The sequence below is a fragment of the Lynx rufus genome, unplaced genomic scaffold (assembly GCF_022079265.1).
Source record: "Lynx rufus isolate CCGP_SWC_20201006 ecotype Redwood Valley unplaced genomic scaffold, mLynRuf1.p SCAF_4, whole genome shotgun sequence".
NCBI classification, from domain to species: Eukaryota; Metazoa; Chordata; class Mammalia; order Carnivora; family Felidae; genus Lynx; species Lynx rufus.
Genome location: NW_025814856.1, coordinates 148,679,561 through 148,694,444, shown reverse-complemented (window position 1 = coordinate 148,694,444; position 14,884 = coordinate 148,679,561). Strand labels below are relative to the sequence as shown.

The window sequence follows — 14,884 nt, the reverse complement described above, 5'->3', positions numbered from 1 at the left end:
CCTGGTGTGTGCACACATGGTCAGGCACGGCCACCGCCGCTCTCGTTGGGCTGACAGGCGTGGGTAAGAGACAGGCAGGTGGCTGTTGGGACAGGGAGGCCGAAGATGCATGCATGCAACCAATTCTAGAGCCGGCACCTCAAGCACGGTTGTGACCTGAGAGTCGTCTAGGCGAACAAAAGGTGTTTCCGTTCTATTCGAGAAGCAAGGGTCTTCCCTTCTGCCAGACTCGTCTTCCCAACTCCCTTTGGGGAGGAGACCTTCCCGTACCTGCTTTGTCCTTCTTTGAGGAAGCAGGACTCTCTGAGCCCTGACACCCTAGATGTCTCCACTATGGTTCCTGTGTCCTTGAACATAGGCCCTCCTTTCCCTTCGTGGGTGTATACTCTGTGTTTCCATTTGTGGCTGCAAGGTCAGACATCAGTATTCAGCACTTGGTGTGGAACCTCGCACAAAGCCGTGGCTCGATAAATATTGATGAAGATGTAGGACCAAGGTGGTCTCTATCTGAGGGCTCTGTCTCAGGCCAGGCCGGCTTGTATTTGGTCCCATCAGTTCCAGAATTGCCTCCCTGGAGCTTCTCGACAGTCCCTGTCCCAGGTTGTTCTTCCCCAGAACATTCTTCCAAGGCAGCACAAGCCTGCTGCCCAGCACCTGCGGCCAAGAGCGGGGACGGGCCCGGCTCTAGGGCTCGGCCAGGCACCCCGGCAGCCAGCCTGGAGCCCCAGACCAAACACGGATCATGGCAGGAGTCAGAAGTGGCACTAAAACCTCACTTAACGTCATCTGCTCTGGATTCTCCTCTCTTTCGCCTGAAGAGTAGTGCGATCTCTGCTGAAACTGGAAATGCGGGCAGGAACAGAGGTTTGGACCATAGCACTAAAGAGTTGGGTTTACGCCCCCATTAATTCTGGGTGAGAGATCTTGCACTGCCGAGTTCCTGCACCCTTTCTGAAATAAGACGGTTAGACTCCGGACTCCTGAGGGGCACGGGGTGAAGGCTCTTCCCTGCTGAAGGCCTGCCAGCCTGGTCTGGGTAAGAGTGCTTTGAATTCTGCCCATCCTCTTAGCGCGGCTCTGCAAAGCCGTTCCGTGGGCCATGTCCCTGACCTACCCAGTCTGCTTCTCTCTGCCAGTCTTCCTACTCCCCACCTCATCCGAATGTTAGCAGACTCCACAACACAAAGAATGCTCTGCCCAGCCCAGCTCTTGGGCCTGGCTGTGGAGGGCTGGTATTTCCAAAACACTCAAACACCCCTACATGCCCTCGTAGCTCCTTACCAGCAGACCACCTGAAATGGTATCTAAATCATTCGTCTTCAGCCCATACTTTGGCTGGGGTGAGCACCGCCCCCCTCCCCCCCCCCCCCCCCCCCGCCGCCCTCCAAGGATGCCATAATGCCCTTGGCGTGGGGCCAACCTTCCCTTCACACCAGCTCCTCCCAGTACTCTGGTGTCATCACAAGGAACCCCAGGGCGGTCGTCCGCAGTACCCGGCTCGAGTTCTCTCACCCAAGGACATGTGCCCCCTGACCCTGCTCACTGCCCAGGCAAGAAGCAGTTCGTCTGGGAATTATGAGATCTGTCTGCATCATGACTTACAGTTCATCGTCCCTGAGTAAAAAAAAAGATGATTTCTTGATTCCTGGCCAGAGTTGCAACTCACCTTCTCCCCACCCGCTTCCTCCACGTTCCCCTACCTTTTCTCTTTGAAATAAACCTCCTGCTCATTTAGCCTGAGTGGCTGCAATCAACCAGAGATTACTGCCACCACCAATGTTAATAATATGCTAATATTTCATTAGGCAGGAGCCTCGGTGTGGTGCCCCGTTGCCCCTGTTTGATTTGCCTGTCAGCACAAGTGGCGTAAGCAAGGGAAACGACTGTGTAGCAGATATTAGACTCCCCGAGACCGTCTTCTGGATGAGACGCCCAGAAACAGGAAGGTGTGGACAGACCCCATGGGCGGAGCAGCCTGGAGTCCATGCAGGGCTCTGACCCCAGCTGTCACGGTCTCCCCTGGGCAGCTATGATGACCCTGACTTTCACCGTGTGTTGCAACTTTCTGTGTCACCCCCTTATTTCCTAGTCCCTATTTCAAAGGACGAAACAAGTGCCACTTAACGTTGTCAGATCTCAGTGCTGCCCGAGATCTGACAGTCCTGTGCTGCACATTTTGTAGGAACGTAATACTTGCTGGTCGATCGGCAGTCTTGAATATGAGGTCTTACTGTAGTTTAGCATCTGTTGTATGGAGGTACCGGCCACTGGGAGATGCAACAAATAGAAATGTATTGTACTCGCCAGATTGAAGTAAGTAATTCAAAGCGCTGAAGTTTCAAGAGGCAAGTCAAACACATAGGAACGCTGTAACTATTACCAACAGTGAGAACAGCTACCAAAGCAATAAAACTTCAGGGCAGAAGGCAGGAGGTGAGGAGGAGGTGGGGGGCAGAGGGAGGGAAGCAAGCGATCCCTTGCTTGGTGCCATCCTGCTTCCTTACCCGCATCTCAGTAGGCCGGATGGAAGCCACAGGATGCGAGAGCCGGCAGAGTGTGGCCAAAGGGGACAGGGGGACAGGTCTCTCCCAACCCCCCTTTCTGGCAACAGAGAGTGTGACTTGTGTTTATCAGACCACACTGCAGTTTTTCTCCTCTTTGGCTTGGGTTAGGTGACTCCTCTCCTGCTCCCTCCAGGTTACTCCAGCTAAGGAATGCATCTGTGTCTTTAAAACTCAGACCATCTAGTGTCTTTCCCTCCGTGAAGACTTTCTGAACACTTCCCTCTGCATAGACTCGGTGACGCCTCCCTGTGTCCCACATCAGACCCTGCCTGTCCTTGGGTTCCAGCACTGATAGCTCTCAGAGCACATGCTTGGTGGCAGGCCTGACTCCCCCACGAACCCACCAGAAAGCTGGCTTCTTGAGGGCAGAGGATGTATCCCCAGTTGTTAGCGTAGTGCCTGGTATGCAGTAGGCGCTCAGTGTAAGAAAGAGGGAGGGGAACACAAGGGGACAGATGAAGGGCTGTGAATGTGGGTTTCTAAGCATGCCGGCTCAGGGAGGAGAAATTAGCTACACTTCAACTGCTCAGCCCCAGTGCCTTCACCGCGTAGGGTCAAACTGTACTGTCAGGCAGGGAGGAAGGATGTGCTCTCTTCCGGGTCATACCGTGGATGGCAGAGAATAAGATACAAAGCCAGTATTCCAGGCTATTCTTTAAGGTTTGCCGATTGGATGTGCATTATATCCGGCATAGGGGGTGGACAGTGGAATAGAATCAGAAACTCCACTTTATAGCACCCACACTGGCCGCTCTGAGCCCAAGCCTTGTGCTGCCAGGGAAGGTTGTAGTCCTGCAGTCTTCAGGCTGGGCATCAAGCCCTCCCCAGTGCCCATCAACATTTTAGCCGTGGGTGGAGTAGTCAGCCTTGCTGATCCTCAGTTTCCTGGCAGGTATGTTAGTGGCATAGGCTTTGCTTTTAAAACAATCGGTTCTCAGCCTTTTCTCTTTCCCCAGAGAACTCTCCAGGCCACGCCACACCCCCTGCCCTCTCTTCCTGACCATCTGCCTCTTCCCTCCACACAGCCTACCCCTGCGGTTTTGGGTCAACATGATCAAGAACCCTCAGTTTGTGTTCGACATCCATAAGAACAGCATCACGGACGCCTGCCTCTCCGTGGTGGCCCAGACCTTCATGGACTCCTGCTCCACATCAGAGCACCGACTGGGCAAGGACTCCCCTTCCAACAAGCTGCTCTATGCCAAGGACATCCCCAGCTACAAGAACTGGGTGGAGAGGTGAGTGCTGGGCCCGGGAGCCAAGGTAGGACCCCTTGCTGAGCAGGCAACTGCCCTTGATTTGGGGTCCCCTCGCCTCCAAAATGGGCTGGTGCTTACGGACGGGTCATTCACAGAGCCCGATCCTGCAACTGGCAATACCCACACCCCCACGTCCCCAGTGGTATTGTCAAGTGAAATAAGACCCCAGGGAACCTGGCTGGACATAGCCTCTGTGCTCGGCTTCCCTGCATGGAGGGCCCCAGATCTTAATGGCCGAAACGCCTTCAGGCCCCGGAAGGAAATCCAGTTCCTGCGCTAACCCCCACCAAAACAAAACAGAACAAACAAACAAACAAACGCTCAAGGAACCAAATAACATCTTGGCACAGGAAGTCTGGAGTCCTCTACCCATCTGTCGCTGTCTATCCAGTAAGCCTCTCTCCACATTCTGTGGGGATGTCGTTCTCATTCTGACACTTCTGACTGCCCCAGACCCTTGACCTTCACAAGATGAGCTCTTGATGCCCTGTGCCCTGCAGTGCTTTCTCAGCCATTGTAGCCATGACCTTAACCATGGTCTCACACATTGTCCTGTGACTGGAGGGCCAGTTGTAAGCTGGGGAGCCCGTCTTCATGCAAAGCTAACTCATGGTAAAGAACGTTAATGGTGTGTCTGGGCCAATCGGCTCCAGGTAGCAAACACCTGAGCTAGGCAACCAGCCAAAGCCTTATTTATTTATTCATCACCGTAGTCCTGTGTCCAAGAGGATAGGATTAGAACCTCATTTTCTGCCCATGAAAGCGAAGAAATATACATTCAGAAAGGCCAAGATGAGAGGTGATCCCCAAACTCAACTAACTCCTACTTTTGTACCATCAGTGATGCTTCTAGTCAGGGCCTCTGCCAACCTCTGTGGTGCCTCTTTGTGAATTCAACAAGGTGCCCTTTCCTACCGGAGGATGTAACTCCAAGCCAGGGTGCATGGTTTGTTGAATGATGGACTGGTTGTCAGCCCAAGCTCCTTTGTGCAGTGAACAGCCTCCACAACTCCACAGGGCAGTCCTGATTTTAGAGTCCCTTTCTCTTGTTACCATGAAGCTCAGATTTGGTGCCTTTATTAAGAGTAAAAGATGCCAGAAATTGTTCTTGACTTAGTAACTGAAGACAAAATGAACAGTATCATTTCACCCATGGGAAAGAGACAGTCTCCATCTTCATACTTGAAAATTGTCTTCCCTTGTAAAGAGGGACTAAGAGAGAGTGGAGACTTGGCCACCTCAGTAACATAGTTCTGCTAGAAAGCATTGAGTTTCGTTTTTCCTCTTCCCTCTGTTCTTTGATATCCTCCCTACCCCTTCCTGCTGATGCATGTGCTGGGCATCAGTCTTGGCCGTCAGAGAGAGAGAGCTCTCATGTCCTTGTATCTCTTGATGTCTGAGTCACTAGGAGAGGCTCTCAGCTCCCTCTACATAGATGGTGGCCCATTCTTCTGACGACAGAGCTGCCAGGAACAAGCCCTCCTCTGTGGTCACCAGCCCTTCAGCAAAGATAGGAGAAAGGCGACAGTGGGGCTCTGGTTATCTCAGCACGGGTCACGGCGCTAGGACCTCAGGCGGGGAGCGAGGAAGCAGGGGTGTGGAGGGCTGGAGGCGTTTATGAAACACCTGCAGAGAGGACCCTCCCCAGGACACGGCTAGCTAGTCAGAGGTGAGAATAACGCGTGCGCGGGGCTAACGGTCTTCCTTCCGCCTGGTGCTAAATGAAATTTGTGCCATGCAGCTGCTACAGGTCATGAGTAACCCCAGTCCATTTGGTTATTTTTAGGAGTGGCTTGATGGTTTCCATTCCTTATCCCGCCAGTTTCTTAGCAACCGGTGGTACTCTAGGGAGAGTCATCTCTCACTAGCTTGAGATCCCACCCAACCCTTTTCTCCTCTCATTCTGGGATGAAGTACAGGGACGGAGGGATCGGGAGACACAGCGTGAGCAGGTCTGGAGATCAAGTCTAGAGTGCTTCTTCACTTGGTGACAGATGGATGAACTCCACTGTCACTCGCGAGGAGCCTGGCCTCCGAGGTTGTCTGCCTGCCGGAAGGTGAAGTCGAGCAGCACAGAACTGGCTCGGGGTGCACAGCAAGCCTGGTCTCCCACCTTGGCCCACCACAGGCACCGGCAGCATGCAGTTCAGAGGAACAACAGTAGAACCCAGCCTCTCATGGCCGGCGCTTACCCACAATGCTATTGGCTGGCAGCCCCCACTGCACACTCCCAGTCTTTGCCGCCTCCGTCCAAGTATGCGGGCTTTTGCTTATGGCCACATCTAGAGAAAGGGCAAAGGACCTCCTGGCCCCCGGTAGCCATCTTAAAGATGCTACACTCCTTAAAGAGCTACACTCTTTAGATGGCCCCGGTAGCCATCTTAAACCGCGACACTCCTCTTAAAGAGTCACGGCGAACAGTGTGTCGTGACCAGTTATGTTTCCTATCTCATTAGCAATAGCAGTAAAATTTGCATGTCGGTGGGGGGGGGTGATTTCCTCTCCGCTTAAATTGGAGGAGGCTCAAGGTTATTCCTGTGGCCGCGTTAGCCTTTCTCACCTGCCCTCAAGGCTTTGCAGGTAGGGCTGAGCGGAGCGGAATCTCAGCCGACCCGCTCAGAACCGGACTGGGGTGTGCCACACATTTCAGGGCCATCTGTCACATGTGTCACAGTGTGAAAAAGGTTAAGAATTTTGAATATTTAAAAATGCCTCTTAGGAAGCCATCCATTCAAAACATAAAACGGTGACAGTTCACCCTGGGAGCAATACCAGAGGTGAAGTATAGACATTTCATTAACTTATTCATCAGTCCATGGGTCAAACATTTACGGTCTCCATCAGAAGCGTATGGGGCACTCGGGATATATTACACTTGATCCTTCCCTTGTGGCTCTCGTGGTCAAGGAGGACACACAGACAGGCCCTCGGCAAACCCCGTGGAGCTGTGATCATGTGGCTGGGGGAGTGAGAGCCTGATTCTGCTGGGCCTGGAGAGGTCTGTGAGAGGTTCTCAGAGATGAAGATTTCTGTGCGGGGCCTTCAGGCTCTAGATGTTTCTCATATCTACACCTTCATCCTCGAGGTGTTTGGAGGGATGACAAAACTTTGTTCTTCTAAGAGTTCAGGGCATTAGAGACCACCTTCTTGATCACTGGAGCCATCCAAAGGCAGAGATGAGACACCCACCATCACTCACTGGGCCCATCCCCTAGAAACCCACAACAGACCGCTACAGACGGGCCGACAGCGAGACATTCAGCACTCCAGGGCCCTGTCCTTTCTAAGAGCTCCCCAACGACCCATAAGGGTACTGGCATCCCATCTGATGTGAACAAACTCAGCAAAGAAAGCTGAGTAGGGCCGGTGGTGGGACCCAGACCTCGTCAGCAGGCCGGGCCTTGGCCAGCTGGGAGCGGGGGGTGGTCTTGGGGGACTTTCCAAGCGTCAGTCCCTTTTGAAGGGGCTCACCTGCAGGCAGAAATCCCATGGGAGGAAGTTCAAGTACAGGAGCCCAGGCTGACCTCTCCCTTCCTCACTGCACAACCTGCTGATAAGAATATTTGTTTGAAGCTCACGAATATGGGGCATAATTGCATTCTTCACAATCAATAAGCCTTCTCAGTGGCGGAGCCCGGCGCAAAGGCCAGCCCAGCGGGAGCTGAGAAGGAAGCAATTGCCCACACAGCCGGGGAATCCAGGGCAAGGTCATTACTGGGCTCAAGGGGTGCTGGCAAGGCCAGGGAGAGAGGTGGGGCACAGCCCTGAATGGAAGCGAAGAGAGGTCAAGGCAGGGTCACATGCCTTGTTGGGTGGATGGTCCCGGCTAGCACCAGGCAAGGCTGGGGTCAAGACCCAGGCAGAGTTTTAGCTGGACCACAAACGCCACACTCATCTGGGAAATCGAGCTGTCCAGGGCCACTCAGCTCAGCTGTTCAGTGCTTGCTGAAGATGAGGACATGTGGTTGGTCCATTCAGGGGCTAGTGTGTGGCCTCAGGTGTGCACTGGTCCAATCCAGTGCCCTCCGCATGTAGGCAACAGAGGAGAGACTGGGCCACTCTGTGCAGAAAGGCCCTCACTGTTAGAATAACGCAAAGCCATCCGGGTGGCTCACCACCCATTTCTTCAGGTGAGAAGGTTGGAGCCCCTGCCCTCACCCTACTCCGCTCCCAACCCCTCCCTCCCTCTCTTTCTCACACACAGACACATTTGTAAATATTCTCTTTGGAGAAATGGACTGGGCTTCTGGCACACACCAAGGCAAGCCACGTTAAAGGGACAGAGTGTTGGGCGTCTGCTGTTTGCAGTGGACACAGTGGTCCCTAACTTGGACCCACAGGAGGCATCTCAGGGTGCAGGGTGCAGGACAGACCATCCATCTACCTGTGAGAAGTCTCACAGGCAAGTATCAGAAATAGCAGGAGTCTTTGCTTCTGAAGACAGTCATGTCCTGTCAGTGAGGACCTGGGTTTTTCATCCCGGTCAGTCTCTCTGACCATCTACTGGTGACAGAGTATAACTGTCGGGAGGAAGCTCTGGACCCAGGCAGGTTAGCAGAGATGCGCCTGGTTGCTGGCCATGGAGAAGCCAGGGAGGTCCTCTGTTCATGGTTTTCCCCAAAATGACCTGATGACATAGCCCTTGACCCCACAAACACATGTACCTCGGCAAGTGTGAAGAGACAATGGTGCATAGCTCCTTAGGAGGGGCGGGGGTGGGAACCGTCACTGAAACCCCTAGGTCTCCACTATAAAATGGAGCATTGGCATTTATTGCCTTCCAGAAATAGTGTCAATGAGTCGAGTCTCTCGCTGGAACGTTTATACCTGGAATGTCATTAAATCACCCAGAACCCTGAGGAATCTGACGATGTTTAGGGGGTGGACGGCAGGTCGGAAAGAGAGTGAGCTCATCTGGGATGGAGTGAAGGAACCAAATTGCACCAGGACAGGGAACAGAGGGCACTGAATGTGAGAAGCGGTGGGGGGGGGGGGGGGAGCCACCCACACTAGACGAAGGTTGTGAAGGATGAAGTCCAGGTGAGGCAGGGGGCAGGCCGGCCTCCTCTGAGGCCGCAGGCTCCTCTGAGAAAGGTCATTCCATTACACTCTTGTCCCCAGGCCCAGACCTCCCGCCAAAATGCAATCAGCTCAACAAAGCAGTTGGCGAGCGTGTCTGTGTGTGGCTGGCTTTCTGAGGTCAGAGGAGGCCCCCTCCGACCGGCTCCCTCCCTTGCCAGCGCGCTCTGCTTTCATCTCCCTCCCTCTGCCTCCCTCGGAAGGTTTCCAGAATGAACGACGGGTCTGCGGTCACAGCAAGGCCGTGGCTTGGGGCAGGGTGGCCATCACCGCCCTCACTGGCCCAGGAATGCTCTGGCAGCAGATTGAACTGTCATCCCACTGCGAGCCTCTGAGCGTGATGGCTCGAGGAACACAAGAGTGCCACGTGTGCTGGGCTGTCCCCGAACTCCTCGGCCTGGACTGGGGGAGGTGGAGGTGTGGGCATGGCAGAGGATCTATGGATTCATGGTCTCGGTGCACTGAGGGATTCGGGCCAGGGTGAGACTGTGCCAGAGCCCCCGAAGATGCCACTACACTTGCCTGGTCAAGCCCAGTTCTGGGACTGCCCAGGGCCTGTCATTGGTACCTGCACCTACACAGCTCACCAGTGCCCCACGTGCCTCAGCCTGGTCCCTGTACCCACCCCCCTCCCCCCGGTGATCCCATCACCCTCCTCTGTTCTAGATGCTCAGGCTTGCTTTCACCGGCTCCGAAGCCGTAAGCATTCAGCTGCAGGCCGAGCTGGGATGACCGACACTCCTGGGTGCTCCCCCGCTGCCCTGATGGCTCCCTGCTTTTGTAGGTCCCTGGCCCCTTTTATGTGGCCCACAGTGAGCAGGCAGCTTGGGAGGGGGGTATAGCTGTCTCTGGGGGGCACCGGGGCCCTTCTCTTCCTCATTAGGAAGCCGCACCACTCCCCTCTGGCGGAGAGGTTGGGGTTTGCCGCATAAAATGTCAAATTGCAGAAATTAAAAATGTAAATGCTGGCATCTAATTAGCCCGTTGACAGCAGCACACAGCTGCAAGTGACAGTGACTGATTGCCTTCTGCCAGCCTCTCTCCCCAAGCAGCCCCCGGCCCCGCCCTTCTCGCGGGTAACCCCCCAGAGAGGGGAGGGCATCAAGGCAGAGCAACTGCTTCGAAGAGCCTTTGGGCACTGGGGGGGGGGGGGGCAGCCCTTGCGTCTGTGGGAGGAGGTGTCAGAAGGACACCAGAGACACACTGGACCACACTTTGGTGGCCAGGAGCAAGGCCCATGCAGGAGACGGCTCCTCCGTAGTCCTGCTTCCACCCCAGTTCACCCTCTGCCCAGGTCTGGGCCACATCCCTTCCCTCTGCGCCCCCTGCATCCAGAGCTGTAGAGGGGCTCTCCGGGGCCAGCCCCTGAAGCACACGTGGGAGAGAGCCCACCAGGTCCCCAGGGGATCACGCACAGGCATCCACTGGCCCCAGTGCTGGGAGGATCCATGTGTCCTCGACTCTTGCATGCACAGCTCCAGCTCCTTTCTTCCGCACTCCCTTCCCTGGTAGGTATTACTCGGACATCGGGAAGATGCCGGCCATCAGCGACCAGGACATGAACGCATACCTGGCCGAGCAGTCCCGGATGCACATGAATGAGTTCAACGCCATGAGCGCACTCTCGGAGATCTTCTCCTACGTGGGCAAGTACAGCGAGGAGGTGAGCCCACCCTGCCCGGCGCCTGCTGGGAAGGACAGGGAAGCTATGGAAAAATCCCCGCCTGTGGCAATCTCTATGCACAAGAGCACGGGAACCCCAGACCACGCTCTGTGTCTGCTGGGGAAGCTGTCTGTCGCCCTGGATTTGGGGGCTCTGTGCCACAGATGGGGATCGTAGGAATGCCCCATTCTGTAAATTCCGCATCAATCCTGTTCTCAGATACTTAAAGTGTCTGTTTCTTTCCTTTTCTTTTTAAAATTCTTATTTCTTCCCTGCTTGTCCCTCCTTTTATTTTTCCCTTTTCGCTCTCTGATCTAATCCTCTTTAAACAAGCAGTTTCCCACTCTCGTGGCAGGCTGAATGGTATGGTATGGTATGGTGGGATAGGACAGGACAGGACGGGATAGGACAGGACAGGACGGGACAGGATCAGAACAGACCAGATACAGAGCAGAGTGGAATGGCATCTATTTTACTTGCTGTGTTCCCCAGGTGGAAAACCTCACCTGGGGTCATTGCCACTGCAGACACGGCCTTCTTCCTGGCCAGTACAGAGGTGCTTCCAGATTTCTTAGTCATGCAGGCTTAGCCCAAATGGGTTCAGAATCCAGGCTCCCTCTGTCTGAGCACCAGCATAACCACCTTCTCCTTGAGCAGAAGGTAGTAACAGGAGCTAAAGCCAGTGCCCCCCTTCTCTGCCTCCTCTCTATCTCGTCACTGAGAGAGGGTCTAGGAACCCCAGGCTAAGGAGGGAGCCCCAGCAGGCCACGGGCAGCACAGTGCTGTGAACGCCAAGTGCAGGGGAAGCCAGCCGTGAGTCCCTTAGGGGAGGGACCGAGACTGCAGGCCATTGCTGGTCTGGGGCAAAGTTTTCACCTGTCCGTGGCCACGTGAGAGAAGGAAGGACGATGCGGAGTGTGTTAGGGTGGGAGTGTAACGGCCTCATCTTGGAAGGACTGCCCTTTAGTCTACAAGGACACTCATCTGCTCGTGGTGTGAAAATGTCCCATCCTCGTGAAATGCTGGTGCCAGTAACTGGCAGTTCTTGGCCAGCTAAGAAGTTGGCAATTCCATCTTGGTCTCCCCCATTAAAACTGCATTAAGTGGGCCAAGAAATCCAAGGCTCCAGGAGCCTCCCTTCGAGCCTTCACCCTCCTCCACCTCCCTGCCCCTCAGCCCCAGCACCGGCACAAGCATGCCTGTTTGTCTCACGCACCCCTTGTGGAGCAGACTTTGTGGGAAGGGCACACGCGTGTGTTCTGTGACTCTGTCCTCTGCACTGGAGCAGCCCACGCGGGGACCAATAGTTCCCCCATTTTACAGATGAGGCAGTGAGGGTTCAGAGAGGTGACATGTTTTGCCCCAGATCACCTCGCTAGAAACTGGTTATTCAATCCCGTATCTCCTGAGTCTGAGTCATATTCTAACACATTTTCCATCGTGTTCCACAGTTGCTCACCGTCACTGTCCTCAACCAACCATCTGATCTCAGAAAAGGCTTTGGCAGACTTTGTCATGAGGTGCTGATGACCAGGAAAGCTTGAGATAGGGCTCTTTGAAGGATATTTGTTTGATAATGGACAGTAAAGCCAAACGACTTTCTAAATGTGGGACGTGGGGCTTCGTGATGCTGATAAGGAAGATATTCCTTTTTTTGGATGAAGGGTGGGATTTCTTATTATCTGTGAGGTCCCATTCCCCAGAGACACAGGGCACCGGACTTTACAGGGGTCACTTGTTAACCTGCAGGTCACTGGCACATCGTTGCACAGGTGTCTTCGGCCCACTGCCAGCTGTCTTCCGTGGACAGTGAAGTGCACACATTTATTCAGACATGCTGATGTAGGTGCTGACACCCTGAGCTCACTGACACAGGGCTACCCACACACTGCACCCCGCGCCCGCGTTAGCCAGGCTGCCTGCTGACCCAGCAACGTTCCGTGTGCATCTGCACATACACATGGCTTCCCAAGCCTGACCGCACCCGCCCCAAGAACGCGAACGTGAACGCACAGACTCGTAACCCCCCTGTTCTTGGCCCTTCAACAGATCCTCGGACCTCTGGACCATGACGACCAGTGTGGGAAGCAGAAACTGGCCTACAAACTAGAACAAGTCATAACCCTCATGAGCTTAGACAGCTGAGAACCGTCCTTCCAGGGCCCCTGGGGGGAGGGACACACCAAGCCGTGCCTCAGTCTAGATTATCATCTTTACCAAGTGCAAGTTCCGACTGGCGTCAGCAGCATCCCCTGAGCAGCGCTGTCTCTCTCTCCGCCTCTTTGCGTCTCTCCCTTCTCCCTGCATCCCTTCTCTCTCAGTTGCTCTGCCAACACGACCGAACCACACCGCCACCCCTCAGTTAGTCCAGGATGGCCAGGCTCAGGCGAGGGGCCCAGCCAGAAGATACCAGAGGGGCTCTCTTTACCGGGTGAGCCCAGGCGTCAGCAGCGGGGCCCGAAAGATGGCCGAGGAGCCGCGGAGAGAGGACGTTCCTGTGCTGCTGCTCCCCCCCCTCGCACGCTGGGCCGGACCTTGGTCTAGGGAAGAGGCAATGAGCTCAGTATTATCTTCACTGGGAAGACATCACCCGGCTCTCTCCCTTCTCACATTTCCACCTCCAGGGGGTCCGTCCGTGTGTGGCTCTGTTGTAACTGTGAGAAAGGCCACAGCTCCTGCATGGCCAGAGTGGGGGCAGGGGTGAGGAGCTGGGAGGTGCTTTTCAAGCTGCCTCTCACTTGTGTTGGTGTCCCGAGGCTTCCTTGTCCCCTTCCGGTCTTCTTGGAGCCCTTCCCAGTGCTCCTAGGGACCTGCCTGTCCCATCTCCTCCCCTGTCTGTGGAAAGCCAGACAGGAGAAACAGCAGTTACCTTCCACGATGGAGAGCCTCCAGACCTTCTGGTCTGGCTCAAAGGGGCAGAAACATAACATGGAGGGGGAGAAAGGGAAAGAGAGTTGCATCCACCCTGGAAGCAGAATTTGTTGTTTTTCATTCACCACCCCCCCCAAGTGCAAGTGAAGCACGCCCGTGGTCATGGGTCTAATCGGTTGCCAGATCTTCGATGCTGTCCAGAGAAAGCACCTGCATCCTCCTTGGTTGGCGCTCATCAAGGGTCAATGTAAAATGCAGAGTACATCCAGGAGATTCTACCTCCAGCCGCCTTTATGGCTCCGTCCTCACCACCCTTCCTGAGAACTCTAGAGAATGCTGGGGCAGAGAGCCGAGCCCCCGCCCCCCTGCAGAGCCTGGTGCCATTGCTATGCAGATGACTTTGTCATTCCACTGTCCAGACCTCCTTGGCAATGACTCCTTCAACATCCTCTGTCTCCTCAGTCACTGCCCTTCCTCACCTCCTCCCCAGTCATTATGGAAAGAATCACACTCAAGCACAGCCTCATGGAGACAAACCAAAATGCCAGCCAAACTCAGCCCCCAGCTTGCCATGTCCGGGACGGACCGAGAACTCTAGCTGAAGGACGTGGCCAGCAGCGACAGAAGAGATATACAATGGACCTCAGCCCTGGCGTCTGTTTCTCCATCTGTCCCTCCATCTCTGGATGGATCATTTCAGCTTGTCAGGCAAATGTGTGCTGAGACATGGGTGAGCAGGGGCTGTGGTAAGAGACGGTCTAACAGAGGGTCATGGAAACCTTAATCCTGAAGGGACCTTAGATGCCATCTGACCCAGTTTCCCACCATAAACAAGATTCTCTCCTGGCAGCCTTGGTGGCTAGTTGTACACCACTCTGGGAGATGAGAAGCATCATCTAAGGTGCGGTTATGGGTGAGGGTTCCAGTCTTGCCTTCACTCCCCGAGCATCAGACGTTATTCCCCGCAATCCACTCAAAATGAGCCCCCATTGGAAAGAGGAAGGAACCGCTCCATTTCCAGCAATGGAGCACCCTGTACTTTTAAGAACGCTAGCCCCTTTGGGTCTGAATATGTGTGCATGTGTGAGTGTGTGTGTGTGTGTGTGTGCACGCGTGGGTGTGTCTGCCCCAGAAGTAGGCAGAGAGCTCAGAAGGATTCCTTATCCTATGTAGGGGACTGTGAAGTGTTTCCCTTCTCCACCCTTGCTCATTCATCGCAGCTTCAGGACATTTCAACGCTAGCTTTCCATGCTGAGTACGGGTGGAAGGAAGGAGAGCCACCTGTCTGTAGGAAACCAGGGTGGTCACTGGCCGAAAGCGGCCTGGACTTGACTAGAGGCTGGGTGGAGGTGACCCACAGCAGGGCATTATGTGGCGTCAAGGAGGACAAATGGGGACAAAACACAAGTAGCCTAACAGGAAGGGGAGGACGGGGATGAGACACACGC

At 54.7% G+C, this 14,884-nt stretch overlaps 1 protein-coding gene across 1 annotated transcript in view; it reads left to right on the top strand.

Moving 5' to 3' along the window:
• Positions 1-14,285, top strand: part of PLXNA4 (plexin A4) — a 178,573-nt gene extending 164,288 nt beyond the window's left edge. The window contains exons 29-31 of the mRNA XM_047095252.1: positions 3,590-3,802; positions 10,415-10,565; positions 12,615-14,285. Coding sequence (XP_046951208.1) covers positions 3,590-3,802; positions 10,415-10,565; positions 12,615-12,710 — 460 coding nt within the window. The 3' untranslated portion in view covers positions 12,711-14,285. The remainder of the gene's footprint in view (positions 1-3,589; positions 3,803-10,414; positions 10,566-12,614) is intronic.
• The last annotated feature ends 599 nt before the right edge of the window (positions 14,286-14,884 follow it).